This window comes from Rhinatrema bivittatum, chromosome 2, assembly GCF_901001135.1.
Source record: "Rhinatrema bivittatum chromosome 2, aRhiBiv1.1, whole genome shotgun sequence".
Lineage (NCBI taxonomy): Eukaryota > Metazoa > Chordata > Amphibia > Gymnophiona > Rhinatrematidae > Rhinatrema > Rhinatrema bivittatum.
Window position 1 is genome coordinate 665,205,512 of NC_042616.1, and position 14,800 is coordinate 665,220,311.

At 44.9% G+C, this 14,800-nt stretch overlaps 1 protein-coding gene across 1 annotated transcript in view; it reads right to left on the reverse strand.

Moving 5' to 3' along the window:
• Positions 1 to 14,800, reverse strand: part of TRAM1 (translocation associated membrane protein 1) — a 107,671-nt gene that overhangs the window by 53,897 nt on the left and 38,974 nt on the right. The window contains exons 5-6 of the mRNA XM_029591447.1: positions 13,377 to 13,435; positions 10,532 to 10,616 (exon numbers count right to left, since the gene is read on the reverse strand). Coding sequence (XP_029447307.1) covers positions 10,532 to 10,616; positions 13,377 to 13,435 — 144 coding nt within the window. The remainder of the gene's footprint in view (positions 1 to 10,531; positions 10,617 to 13,376; positions 13,436 to 14,800) is intronic.

The window sequence follows — 14,800 nt, forward strand, 5'->3', positions numbered from 1 at the left end:
AAGCAGTCTTTTATTACATCCAGGAACTTTGTCTCTAGCAAGTCCTGATGTTAAATTTACCCAGTCAATATTGGGGTAATTGAAATCTCCCATTATTATTGCACTGCCAAATTGGTTAGCTTCCCTGATTTCTCTTAGCATTTCATCCTCTGTCTGACCATTTTGTCCAGGTGGACGGTAGTATACGCCTATCACTATACTCTTACCCAACACACATGGGATTTCTACCCATATAGATTCTACTGAGCATTTAGTCTCTTGTATGATCTTTATCCTGTTGGACTCTATACCCTCCCGGACATAAAGTGCCACACCCCCACCAAATTGATCCTCCCTATCATTGTGATATAATTTGTACCCTGATATAGCATTGTCCCATTGGTTATCCTCCTTCCACCAAGTCTCTGTGATGCCAATTATTTCAATCTCATCATTTGCTGCTATACACTCTAACTCTCCCATCTTACTTCTTAAACTTCTGGCATTGGCATACAGACATTTCAAAGTGCCAGCCTTCCACCGAACCATCTTATTGGTATCAGTGCATTCCACTGGTCTCTGAGATGTCCATTATATCTACCTCTTCATTCAGTGCTATGCATTCTAGTTTTCCCTTTTTTTTTTTTTAAAGACTTCTAGCATTGTATTAACAACCTGCTTAACAGGGTAATTTGAAATCTTTCTTCTGTCTGCTCTTTATGTAAAGTAGCATTTATTTTAGCCTCTCTATTGTGATGTCTTAACTTCCTTGGTTTTGTTAGTATCCTTCAAATTCCAAACCATGTACTTTTGAGTGGCTGATGGCTTTTTCCCATCATCTAGTTTAAAAGCTGCTCTCCTTTTTAAAGGTTAGTGACAGCAACCTGGTTCTATTCTGGTTAAGATGGAGCCTATCCTGCTAGAACAGGTTCTCCCTTCCCCATATCCTAAAATATCTAAAACCCTCTTCCCTGCACCATTGTCTCATCCATGTATTGAGACTCCAAAGCTCAGCCTGCTTCTGAGTTTCTGTGTATGGAACAGGGAGCATTTCTGAGAATACAACTGTGAAGGTTCTGGATTTCAGTTTTCAACCTAAAAGCCTAAATTTAGCCTCCAGAACCTCCCTTCTCCACCTTCCTATGTAACTGGTATCCACATGTACCACAACAGATGGCTCCTCCCTAGCACCTTCCTATGTAACTGGTATCCAACATGTACCACAACAGATGGCTCCTCCCTAGCACTCTCTAAAACCTTATCTAAGTGGCACATGAGTTCCACTACCTTCGCACCAGATAGACAAGTCACCAATCAATCCTCACGCCCACCAGCCACTCAGTAATTTACATTTTATATGATCGAATCGCCCACAATAATGACCCATTCTAATCCTTCCCTTCTAGGCACAGGAACCTGGAGAGACATCCTCTGTGTGAGAGGATAAAACATCTCGTGGAGGGCAGGTGCTAGCTACAGGATCACTTCCTGCCACACCAAGTCTCCTAGGTGACCTTGCTACTCCAAAGCAGCACAAGCACTGCTTGACTGGAGCTGGGACTGCTCTACTATTTACTTGATGGTCTCCTCTACAGACTGCTCTGTCTGCCTCAGCTTCTCTAAGTTGCCAGTTTGGCCTCCAGAGATTAGGCTTGCTCTCAGAGCCAGGAGCTCTTTGCACCAGGTGCACACATACAACACCTCACCAACAGGCAGGTAATCATATGTGTGACACCTGTACAACAGACTGGAGAGTCCCCAACTTGCTGTTGGATTTCTGTCTGCATCTTAATTTTATTAAGAGCTAAACTTTTAAAACTGATTATGGAGTAGGTATGTTTCTCAGTTTAATGGGTAATTAAATTTAGTGTCTTAAAATCAAAGGTTTTTAAATTGATAACATGTTAGTTTGTGAATGACCAACAAGAAGACTACAATTAGTCACTAAAATCACCAACTCCTCATGCCATCTATTCCTTCAGGAAATCAATAGTATGGGAAGACAAAAGAAAAAAAGGCAAAAGGCTAAAAAAAAAAGGCAATTATATGTAGCAAACTGAAATAAAGGAAAATTAAATTTTACCTGCTAATTTTCATTCCTGATGTACCATGGGACCAGTCCAGACTGCTGGGTTTTGCCTCCCGTCCAGCAGATGGAGAGAGAAAAACTTGTAGAGCACCCCCTATTAGACAGGTGTGCCACCTGCATCTCCTCAGTATAAACAGTCTCAAAGCAGATAACTAGTAACATTGTAGACTAACTTGGCAGATCAACAAGACAAACAGGTAATTATGGAAGTAAGTCCAACTTTGAGAAACGTGAATATAGAAAAGAGTAACATGACGTCTTCTTCTGATACCTTCGGCTATCAGAGTACTAGAGCAGACTCATGGAAAAAAAAAAAAACTGAGCGATGAACCCTCGTTCTGGGAGGACATCCTGACCGATCCGTGGTACTACAGGAATGAAAATTAGTAGGTAAGAACCAATTTTCCTTTCCTTGTACATACCCGGATCAGTCCAGACTGCTGGGATGTACCAAAGCTTCCCTATACAGGGTGGGACCCTAAGAGTCCTGTCGAATGACTCCGCTGCCAAAATTGTTAACGTCCAGAGCCTAGACGTCCAATCGATGACGAGCAAAGGTATGCAACGTCTTCTAGGTCGCCACCCTGCAGATTTCCTGCGGCGAGACCAACTGACACTCAGCCCATGAAGCGGCCTGAGAACGCAGGGAATGTGCTTTCAGCCCCAGGGATAGGCCTGCCTCTGCAGATGTAAACAGATGAAATAGCCTCTTTCAACCATCGGACAATAATCGCCTTGGACGCATGTTGGCCCTTCTTTATGCCATTCCACAAGACAAATAAATGATCGGAAACCCTGAAGGAATTTGTGACCTCCAAATAGTGCAGAACTCAGCGGACGTCTAAGCGCTTCAACTCCTGAGCATGCGGCACGTCTGCTTCTAAATTCGAAAACGCCGGAAGCTCCACCGATTGGTTCATGTGGAAAGAGGAGACCACCTTTGGTAAAAAAGACTGAACCGTCCTAAGAGAGACCCCAGAATCTGAGATACGCAGAAAAGGTTCCCTGCAAGAAAGGGCCTGAAGCCCACTCTATGAGCTGAACATATAGCCACCAGAAATACAGTCTTTAACGTGAGATTTTTTAAGATAGTCCGCTTCAGAGGCTCAAAGGTAGCTTCACACAAGACGCTGAGCACCAGATTAAGGTTCCACGATGGACAAAAGGAACGGACTGGGGGATGGAGATGCATCGCACTCCGAAGGAAGCGGACGACATCCGGATGTGACGCCAGAGACATACCATGCACCTTACCCAGGAGACACCCCAAAGCCACCACCTGGACTCGCAGGGAATTGAAAGACAACCCTTTGGCTAAGCCCCTTGCAAAAACGCCAGCACCTGAGCGATGGAAGTCTGACAGGGAAAAATGCCCCGATCCTTACACCAGGATTCAAACACCTTCCAAACCATAAGTTAGCGAGGTAGAAGGCTGTCGCGCCTGGAGAAGAGTAGTAATCATGTCCTCCTGATAACCTTTCTCAACTGCTGCCTTTCAAAAGCCAGGCCGCTAGACAAAAGTGATCCACCTGATTGAAAAATATAGGGCTCTGATGTAGAAGATTGGGAAGATGACCTAACCGCAGAGAACAGACCACTGCGAGATTGACAAGGTCTGCGAACCACGGGCAGAGGCCACTCCGGAGCTACCAGGATTACTTTCCCTGCATGGATCTCCATCCGGCGAATCATCTTGCCGACCAATGGCCACAGTGGGAAGGCATAGAGAAGAACCATGGTCGCCCATGGCAGCACCAAAGCGTCGACTCCCTCTGCACCATGTTCCCTTCTGCGACTGAAGAATTGAGGGGTCTTGGCATTCCTTTGAGTTGCCATCAGATCTAGATATGGTGGACCCCATATTCGAATCACGACTTCGTCGGAAAGTTCCCACTCCTCTGGGTCGATTTCTGCCGACTCAGATAATCCGCCTGCACGTTGTTGGTGCTCGCAATGTGTGATGCTGCCAGAAGGGCGAGATGTTTTTCCGCCCAAACCATGAGTTGCTCTGCCTCGGTGGCCATCAGCTGACTCTTGGTACCGCCCTGCTGATGTAGACCACCATCGTTGCATTGTCTGACAGGACTCAGACAGCCCGATTGCGCACCAACGGTAGAAACTTTTGCAGTGCCAAGTGAACTGCCCTTGTTTCCAGGTGATTGATCGAGCAGCTCATCTCCAAGGACCACTGGCCTTGCACAGCTCGCGACTGACAGACTGCTCCCCAACCGGAGAGGCTGGCATCCGTTGTCACTAGCATCCATTGAGGGACCTCGAGGTTCACCCCGTGCTGCAAGTGCTCTGGAATCAGCCACCAGTCAAGACTGAATGTGGCGGACTCTATGAGCGGTGAGGGGGCCTGAAACTCCTCAGACTTCGGGTCCCAACAGGAAAGTAACGCTCTCTGTAGAGGTCGCATATTAGCAAACGCCCATGGCACCAATTCCACGGTGGATGCCATGGAACAGAGGACCTGCAAATAGTCCCAGGCCTTGGGGAGAGGAAGAGACAAAAGCCGTCTGATCTGCTGCATCAGCTTGAAGATCCGATCATCCTGAGGAAATACCTTCCCTACACGGGTGTCGAACCTGGCTTCCAAGAAGTCTAGTTCCTGAGATGGGAGAAGGCTGCTTTTGGCCTGATTAATGACCCATCCCAAGGACTCCAGGAGATTCACGACTGTCGACTGCAGCCTCGCAGAGAACTTGACTTTGCGCAAATAAGACAGTCGTCCAGATATGGGTGAACCAACACACCCTCCCTTCCATAGGGCTGCTGCCACAACCACCATCTCTCCTTGGTGAACGTGCAAGGCGCTGTCACCAAGCCAAACGGCAGGGTACTGAATTGAAAATGCTGGTCGAGGATCTTGAACCGAAGGAACTTCTGGTGGTCTTTGTGGATGGCTATGTGCAAATACGCTTCCTTCAAGTCCAGGGAAGCCAAGAATTCACCTAGGCACCATCCGGAAGCGTGGAATCTTGAGGGCTCGGTTCACCTTCTTCAAGTCTAGGATTGGTCAAAAAGAACCTTCCTTTTTTGGGACGATGAAATAGATGGAGTATCATCCCGTTGTCCATTCCGCCCTGGGGACCGGGACAATAGCCTCCAGAGAGACCAACCGGTCGAGGGTCTGTCAGACATTGCATGCTTTTAAGCGGGAGCCACAAGGAGAGAGACTAGGAAAAGATCTCGGAGAGGCCAAGCAAATTCCAATGCGAAGCCTCTCTTTATGATAGTTAGAACCCATTGGTCGGAAGTTATCTTGACCCATTCCTCGTAGAAGTCAGCCATCCATCCACCCATCCGGGGAACCGAGGGCCGGCTGCATCTCATTGGGTGAACTTGGTTCCGGGCGTCTCAGAGCTGGCACAGTCGCGGGTGGGTCTGCAGCCGCGAAAGGAAGGAGACCAAGACTGCGCTCTGCCCCGTGGACTGTCGCTGACCGGTAACAGGAGCTCTGCTGTCCCTGAAAACTAGAACTGGTCTGCGAGAAAGGTCTTGAAGGTCGAGGCTTGTCCTCCCGAAGCCTATGAACCTTGTTCTCCCCAAGGACTTAATCAACTATTCCAGGTCCTCCCCAAAGAGAAATTTGCCCTTGAAAGGTAACGAACTCAGTTGAGCCTTGGAGGATATATTAGCTGACCAGTTGCGTAGCCACAGGAGCCTTCTTGCCGAAATCGCCGACGCCATGGTTCTGGAAGACGTACGGAGGTCATATAAGGCATCAGTTCCATATGCCAAGCGCTCCGCCTGAGCGGATTCCTGAGGTGGGAGGCCCTGGGAAGTCAGCAATTGTTAGACCCAGCGAAGGCTCGCCCGGAGCATAAAACTATTGCTAAAGGCCGCTCGGATCCCCAGCGCCGAGACATCAAACTTTGTTTCAGAAGAACCTCAAACTGTGTGTCCTGGAAGTCCTTAAGGGCTGCCGCCCCGGCAACTGGGATCGTGGTCCTCTTCGTGACTGCCGACACAGAGGCATCCACCTTGGCAGACCGAAAAACCTCCAAGACCTCCCCCCTCAGGCAAGGGATATAATTTGTCCATTGCCCTCCCCACTCTGAGGCCCACCTCCGGAACATCCCATTCGTGGGTCATCAACTGCTGAAGCATGGGGTGAAGAGGAAAAGTCTTGTATGGATCCCGTAATCCTGCCAGGACTGGGTCCACGGAATACAGAGGGAGAGTTTCTTGTGGAAGATCCACGCCATTCCACCAGGACCCATGGGATAAGTGGGTCTAATTCCTCTCGATGAAACAGGCGAATCACCTTTGGATCATCGCCCTCTAATGGCATCCGTTTTTCTATATCCTCCTTTCGGTCACCTCCCGGAAGGGCCAGGAGACCCAACAGCACATCCAAAGCACCAGTGGCTGCCACTGCCGGGCTGGAGGCCCCGTCTCCCGGGAGGGACAAGCCCCGCATCTTTTTGACCCGGAGCGACCTCTGGGACTCCTGACGAAGGGGAGCCTTCCACGGTGGACCCTCCGGTCTCCCCTGCAGGGTGACTCCTGGCTGCTGGCTCTGAGTAGCTAAAAATGCTTTGTGCATCAAAAGCACAAAGTCCAAGGAAAATGCTGAAGGACCACTCCCCTCCTCCACTGGGGGATTGGGCCCTTCATCCCATCTATCCAGTGAGGGATCCTAGATTTCCTCTGGGCTGCCGGGAACTGGTGACAGATCAGGTGGGAGCTCCCCTCCCCACAATGCTGTTTTCTGTGCTGCAGCAAAGGTTTCCAAGATGGCCGCCATTCCTGCACTCAGCGGGAATGGATTGGCCTGAACGTCCTGATCTGCTGCCCATTTGCCAGCTCCTCGGGGCTTTGACAGCCACTCCGAGGGATCTTCTCCTCCTGGAAGGCAGCGCATGCAGAGCCCAGAGCAGGAGAGCCGCATAGCAGACTCCCCGCAGGCCACACATCGCGTCGGCCGCAGCATTGGTAGGCGAGGGGGGGGGACCCTGAAGGAAAACATGCCGTCAGGCAGAGAAGTCCACTCGCAGGACAGACACTGCTACCACTGCCCCACTGAACGCTTCCTGCACTACAGGTCCGTCCGATTAACAAACGTACCACCTAGTCCTCTTTCCTGCGTTGGTTCTTCTATTTTTTTTTTTTTGTCTGTATCCAACTGCTACCGAAGACGACTGACAGGCTGCTCTTTTTTTTTTTTTTTTTTAATTCGGACTGTGGGTAAGTGGTGGGGAGAGACCGGACTACCGATATCCCCCCAGATGCCTTACCATTCGGGAGCCCCGCGGGGTCACCAACCCCAGCTTCTCACTGGGACCTGCCTACCTCCTGGGAAGTTTTTTTTGTTTGTCCTGAGATCTGCTAGTCTGCCTCTCAATTTTCCTTTTTTTTTTTTCACCTTTGTCAACACCTCCAGAAAAAAAGGTGTTGCACCACCTCCATCTACTGGAGACAGAGAAATACTGAGGAGATGCAGGTGGCACACCGGTCTAATAGAGGGTGCTCTACAAGTTTTTTTCAGTCTCCATCTGCTGGAAGGGAGGCAAAACCCAGCAGTCTGGACGTACAGGGAACTAGACATTTAGGTAGCAAGCTCCTTATAGGGGTTATTAAACACCATAAGAGACTGAACTGAACTCCATGTATACAATAGAAAATTAGAATCATGGGTAGTTTGCAGGATATCCACTTATTCCTTTAAAAATCACTTTTCTATTACCTTCTAGAAATGTGCTTACAAAATGCTGCCAAATATCAGCAAAGTTTACCATTTTATCCTCCTGAGCCCCAACATATATCAATATTGTCCATAAATCATCAATCTATTCCATGGAAGTATCTCTGGTGCCATATTCCACAGCTTAATTTAACATGGCACATTTTCCCCTCACTAAAATCAATAAACCATTTTTGTGCTCTTGAGGCTTTTTGAGATGGATCATGTTTTTCCTTAAGTGTGCTCTTAACTGTCGCTGAGACGACTTTAATTATCACCAATGTTTGACAAATAGTGGACAGAATAGGTTAATCAAACTACATTCTAGAAAGCAATGAAGTAAGTTAGCCTGTACTGCACCACATTTACTGTAATATCACTATTATACCTGCTCTTTTAGGGTTGATGTCGTATTCAAAACTTCTGCTCAGATATGACACCCTTTATTAATTCAGCATTGCGGATTTAATAGCGTATTGAAAATATCTGCTGAATATTTATTCAGAGATTACCTAACCTGTTTATTCTTACCATTTGTTTGCTTTATCTCTCTGCTTCTTTCCTAAAAAATTTAGGAATGCCCAATACAGATATTCTATATAACCATAAGAATTTTGTCATGCTGTTCACTGCAGAGTTATCTTAATTAAAGAAAGGGAAAGAATGTTTAACGATCTTATCTGAAGGTCCCCCTGTCAGCCCAAACTTTTGCTTAAGTTGTTTAAAGTCTATTAATGTTGCAGTGTAACTACAAGTTTTCACATCTGTTTCTGGTCACTTTAATATACTATTACGTAAAACTAGAGGTATTGCTCTGCACTAGGAAACTGAAGTCCTCACCAAAAGGGACAAAAGGAGAAATTCTAGGGTTTGTCCGAAAAGATGCCATCAGTACTAGCCTAAACTTTTTTTTTTTAACCGCTAAAGGGATCCTTCCCAAAGAGAAGTACATCCAGTGGTCATTTCTTTTTCTATTTCCGATACTGCAAATTAAGGTGAAACTTTCAGACAATCAAAAGCCAATTTCAGCCGTGTTACACCTTTTTCAATTTGGAAGAGAGAATCCTCCCCTTGTGTACTGGGCAGCTTAAATTTTGGTTCCAGAAAAACAAAGAATTAGACCAGTGTCTTAATATCAGAATTTTTTAAGACAGAAACAAGAGGTAGCATTTACAGAGAATATATGCAGTTGGGTAAACCAGCCATTTTAAATGGAAAACATTTTTCACATTAAAAGAAAAGGGAGTTTTTTCCAGAATGTGTTTTCCATAATTTCTTTTAGGCAATGTGTTAAGTTATCCCTATATTAATCCCTAGGGCCATGTGATAGGAAAATCTGCAACTATTTAATTTAATCCTTTACCTATTTACCCAGGTCTTCCATGCCTGGGGAGGGAGGTATCATCAACAAGGGTGACACCTGGTGGTCAGATTTAGACTACATGATACAGGGTTCTGGAAGGAGCTCTGGTGTATAGTTCCTGGCCTCAGTTTGCCTCCCAGAGCTGCAATTTCCAGATTAGGAACAGTATAAGGGGGGGGGGGGGGGGGGGGAAATCCCCAGGCAGCTGTGAAGGAAGGATCATGATGCCAGGATTCCTTCTCTGGTTCTGACTGAGCAGGAACAAGGAAAAAGGAGGAACTGCCAGGCCAAAATAAATTAAAAAAAAAAAGCAAGCCACACAACCAAAAAAGCAGAAACACACAAAACAAAGCAGCTCATCACAGCCAGGAATGGTCAAAGGAAGGGATGAATGTTTTTATTGCTCTGGACCTAGTCAAGATGTCATCAACTATATGACAATGGCCACATGGATAAAACCAAAATTTAGTATTTTAGTGTGGCACTCAAGCTACTCACATTGTCCATAGTATATCATTTAATGGTGGCTGATGTGATATGAACAGGGCAGGCAAAATCAATTGTTCTGCAGGAACCAGGGGAATATGCCCCCTCCATAGCCTTTCCCCCTCCTAAAAGAGTCCCGCATTCCCATCCAGCTCTTGCAGTCTCAGATTGTCTGGACAGACGTTAGGAGAATTCTAACGAGTTACACTTCCCTTTCCTCACAGCTAAACCAGTTTGAAGAAAGGAAGTCAATCCATCACCAAGGCCTGGGCCTCAAATTCTTCCTGTGCAAGTAGTCAAATCTCTTCCGTGTGTCTGTACAGCACTGAATATGTCTAGTACCACTACAGAAATTATAAATAGTAGTAAGTCTATGCCTTAGTGGATATAAGGTCGAGGAAGCCTCTGCACAGATGTAGCTTTCACAGGTTAGTCCTCCCTGGCTATTTAAATTGTGGACCTGTTGTAAACATAACTTGACAGAACACAAGCAATTAGGAGATGGAAAGCAGTTGAACATTTTTTAAAAAGTCAGCCCACTGGATGCCCTGGAAAGGGCACCTGTCAGAAAGTTTCACAGCATAGTTTCTTGGTACAGAAATGCAGAAGTTAAGACACATGAGACTAAATGAATAACCTGCCATCCCTTACCAGCTGTCACTGAACACATTTGATTACACAAATCCCAACTCTAGTCAGGTTAACATGCGCATTAAGGGACCTACAGAAAGATACCTTTTCCCGTTCATCCATTTTTACAATGCATAGCATGGATTCCTCTGCATCCTTTGCTCCCGTGCTCAGTAACGCTCAATAACGCCTAAGCAGTAGTTCAGATTGCATCACATTAGGACAGGGCTAGCCCCTCCTTTTTTCAGTTGCTGGTGAAAAGCTGGCTTTGGCCAATCCCCTGAAACTGGCTTACCTTTTTGGTTTTCTGGAAATACAGTTCTGGCAAAGCATGTGCCCAATATGCCAGCTGAGATACGTAGAAAAACTTCATCTGAAATCTGAAGAAAGAATAAAATAAGATATTTTCTCCTCCCTGCATATTATTAGTATTTACATTAAACTTTAAAAAGGACAATATTTATAACTTCTGTCATATTTCATACACATTTATTAAACTCAAAATACAGACAAAACAGCACAACTCTCTTATAGAGTGCACACTACAACTGACATACTAAATGAAGTCCAGTTGTGTGTATTATCAGGTGGGATGTGTCAAATGTGTTTTAACGTAAACCGGTATGATTTGTATTTTACAAAAGAATGTCGGTATATAAAAATTAAAAAATAATAAATAATAAATATTGTAAAAAATTTAAGTAGCTACATGAGCTGTTGGAAAGCATTGTGCCGGAGAACTTTTGGAAAGCAGTGCTTACCAAAATGGACGCCTACAGATTGAAAAGCACGTGCTATTGAAGTGCACGCTTACAGATTAGCGGTGGTGATATTTTATGAATGAACCTTCTGAAGCAGGCTCTTTTCTGAACGAAACTAAAACTTTGAACTGGAGCATATGATTTTGAATGAACCTGAGTGTTTCTCCAAGCATCCTTAGTTTTGACTTAGGACTGACACCAATCGTTCCGCAGTAAGAACAGTGAGTTGTGAACTGGCTTTTTCATCCTTTGTTTATTTTTGTTGTTATTTTTGCCATTTTTGTATACATATCTAACACAAAACTCCAGTACCACTAAAACAAATGAATATGAAAAGGACTGAATGATTAATACAGAGAGGTCTAGAACGGGTAGATGTGAATCGGTTATTTACTCTTTCGGATAATAGAAAGACTAGGGGGCACTCCATGAAGTTAGCATGGGGCACATTTAAAACTAATCGGAGAAAGTTCTTTTTTACTCAATGCACAATTAAACTCTGGAATTTGTTGTCAGAGGATGTGGTTAGTGCAGTTAGTGTAGCTGGGTTTTAAAAAAGGATTGGATACGTTCTTGGATTAGAAGTCCATTACCTGCTATTAATTAAGTTGACTTAGAAAATAGCTACTGCTATTACTAGCAATGGTAACATGGAATAGACTTAGTTTTTGGGTACTTGCCAGGTTTTTATGGCCTGGATTGGCCACTGTAGAAAACAGGATGCTGGGCTTGATGGACCCTTGGTCTGTTTTATGTTCTTAATACAGAATAGCATTAGCAGCTATAAAACTGTGGATTCCATTATGATACTATCACCGTTCAGCTTTAACAAGCTCCATAGTACATTCTAGAATTTGAACAGGGCAACAATTCCTGAACAAGTGACTGAACCATTTCACAAGAGTTAAGGGGCAAGACTCCATATCTGTATTAGAAAAAAATTGAACTGGCAGGTCACATTTGTTGTTTTCCATCTTTTTTTCCCGGTTCTGTTGGTGCCACCTGCTGGCCTGAAGAGGGCACATCTCCCAACACCTTACATTTTGGCTCCCAGGAGGGTTCCCGTCAGCAAATGGCAGGCTGCAATGAGGCCAGAAATAGATTCCTGTCTTACTGCAGCTATGACACCTGCAGCTCAGAAGCTCCAAAGGAGGCGACAGTGAAATGGGAATCATAATAGGGAAGGCTGAAGCTTTGATGTCAGGCGCAAATGTCAACAAGCTTCAAATATATGCTCCTTCAGCCCTTTTTTTATGTTACCATGTGCTCAATATGGAGTAGGTTTTACAAGAAGCGCACATGGACACAATCGAGCCTCCCCCAGTTCCCTCCCGCCCAACCTAAACTCCCTCCCTCTTCCCCACCCCCTAAACCCTTCCCAGCAACTTGTGGTTTTTTTATTTTTTTTTATTTTACTACTTACTGCTTCCCTGGAGTGGAAGTGGTTTGCATGCGCCAGCCGGCCTCCGTCCCGGCCCTCCCAGACCATGCCCCCCCCCCCCCAGCCCGCCCCTTTTTCAGGGCCCGGCACTTGTGCGTGTGGCCAAGCCCTTTTGAAAATGCGCGCAGAGGGCCCGGCCCCCCAGCATAAGTGCTGATTAAGCTCGTGGCAGTTTTAAAATTCAGCCTTATATCAGCACATTTTTTTTCAGGGAAGGGATGAGAGTGAATGAGGAAAAATGCATGGCGTAGGTGGGAAGATGGGCATTAGAGCGCATAAGAAAAAGAGTAAGACCTCCCTCCCTTCAAAAAAATACAAACAGACAGAGAAAGAACAACTAAGATGGAGAGGAATAAAGGGAAAAAAAGCCAAGAGACTAAGGCTGGAAAAATATTTTGTCATCTTCTGTTGGTTTAAAATTTACTACAGTTTTTCATTCATTTCAACGTACAATTGTTTTTCTGCAACAGTCCCTGCTGTACAAAACTGACAAAGTACAACACTGCCTGGTTAGAAGTACTCACTATCTCCCAGAGGCTCCTGGCAGGAATGTATCACCCCATGATGACAGGGACTCCAGAGATGTGAACAGAAGTCTCACTTTAATCAGCTGCTACATATTCCTTAGGCCAGAGCGTCCCAAACTTCTCTTAGGGAACTCACAGCCAAAGATTTCAAGAGATCCATAATGAATATGAATGAGAAACCTGTACGCACCGAATCTCCAATGTACCCAAATATAATTGCATGTTATGAATCTCCTGAAATGATACCTGGCTGTGGGGTGGCCAGGATAGCTTAGGAAAGCGCAAGCTTTAAAAACTAACACAGTTTGTGTGAATAATTATTCCAAATTATTTGCCCTCAGATTTAATGCAGACATCCAGATTTCTATTCTTTTCACATGTACTCTAAACAACAACAAAAAAGTCACTTACGAAACCAGCGTGTGGGGGTAGTCCTTCCACAAAGTCGTTAAATCTGATGCATAGTTCTCCTGAAAGACAGGAAAGCACCGAGCCTGATTACACGAGTGTGGCATCTGCAGCACAGTACCCTCTTTTCCTTACAAAGAAAAAGGGGGGGAAAAAAAGGCTTCAGGGGCATGGTTTCAACTCCCAGATTGTACTTTTATTGTGTCCTGAGCTTGCTCGCTGCTGTCAGTGAGAGTTATATAGTCATCCGTCCAGCCAATTCCTCATAGGGGCTACCAAGCCTCGCTCAACTGCTGCATTCCATTAAGTAAGATTGAGAAACAAACATGCCAGCAAGAGGCCAGTCAAAACCCCCTTGACATATATACTCAAACACGCACATATGCAGGAGGAGGTAAAACCCGACAGATAATTGAGGCATGGCTGGAAAAGATAAAACGATCTTTAACGGCAGAAGGAGGGAGGGAGAAGACCACAGCGAGCAAGACCTGTAATAATACAAATGGGCAAACTGGATGGACCATGTACTATATTTCTCTGATGCTATTTTCGTTACATGAGCAATCTTTTGAGAACAATCTCATCAGAAATGTATACTGCACTTCCCTCAGCCTCATACTGCTCGTTATTGAGCAAATGCTCCAAAAGCACATGTACTAACCATCTGTCAATGTAAGATTGACCTGACTTCCAGACTCTCAAAATAGATCCCAAAATCATTTGTGGTTTATGCAGTTGTTGATAAAAATAGGAAATGGAATGACGAGTCGGTCTTCCACATCAAACATCTCTGAAAGCCATTTCCTATTTTCATTGTCCCAGTCTGATACCCGAAGCGATTGAATAATGTCTAGCTTGCAGAAAAGCCAATAAATAAATGTTTTTTATCCAACTCGTAACTGGTCATCATCTCCGGAAAGGATTTACTACATCTCTTGTTTATTTAGAAATTTTTATATACCGATGAATGTTGGGAAAATCTCATCGGTTCACAATAAACAAAATGCAGCTACAAGAGCTTTACAGTGAAACAAAGAACAAAGTGCATAAAAGTAACAGAAAGGATAATAGATCAAAACGTACGAGAATAAACTAAAGAAAGGTAGAATACATTTTTGAATGACAAGTCATTCAAAAATTGTGCATTCTAACCCCTAGGCTATCCCACATAGCTAAGGTTTGACTAGATTCTCCCGGTAAAAAATCCCTGTTCCCCCTCAATGTTAAAAATGGAGAGAGTACTTTTCAGCTACAAGGAAGAGCATAACTGTCGCCCTGCCCAAACCAATGGGACTAATAAAGGACTGAAGCTTTTCTTCACACTTGATTCTCCGGGGAGAAAAACAGATGGAGGCCAAAAATAGTAAGCAGACGAAAGAACAGACTAAATTGCCTTGGCACTCCTTACATGGATTTCTCCTGCAAAT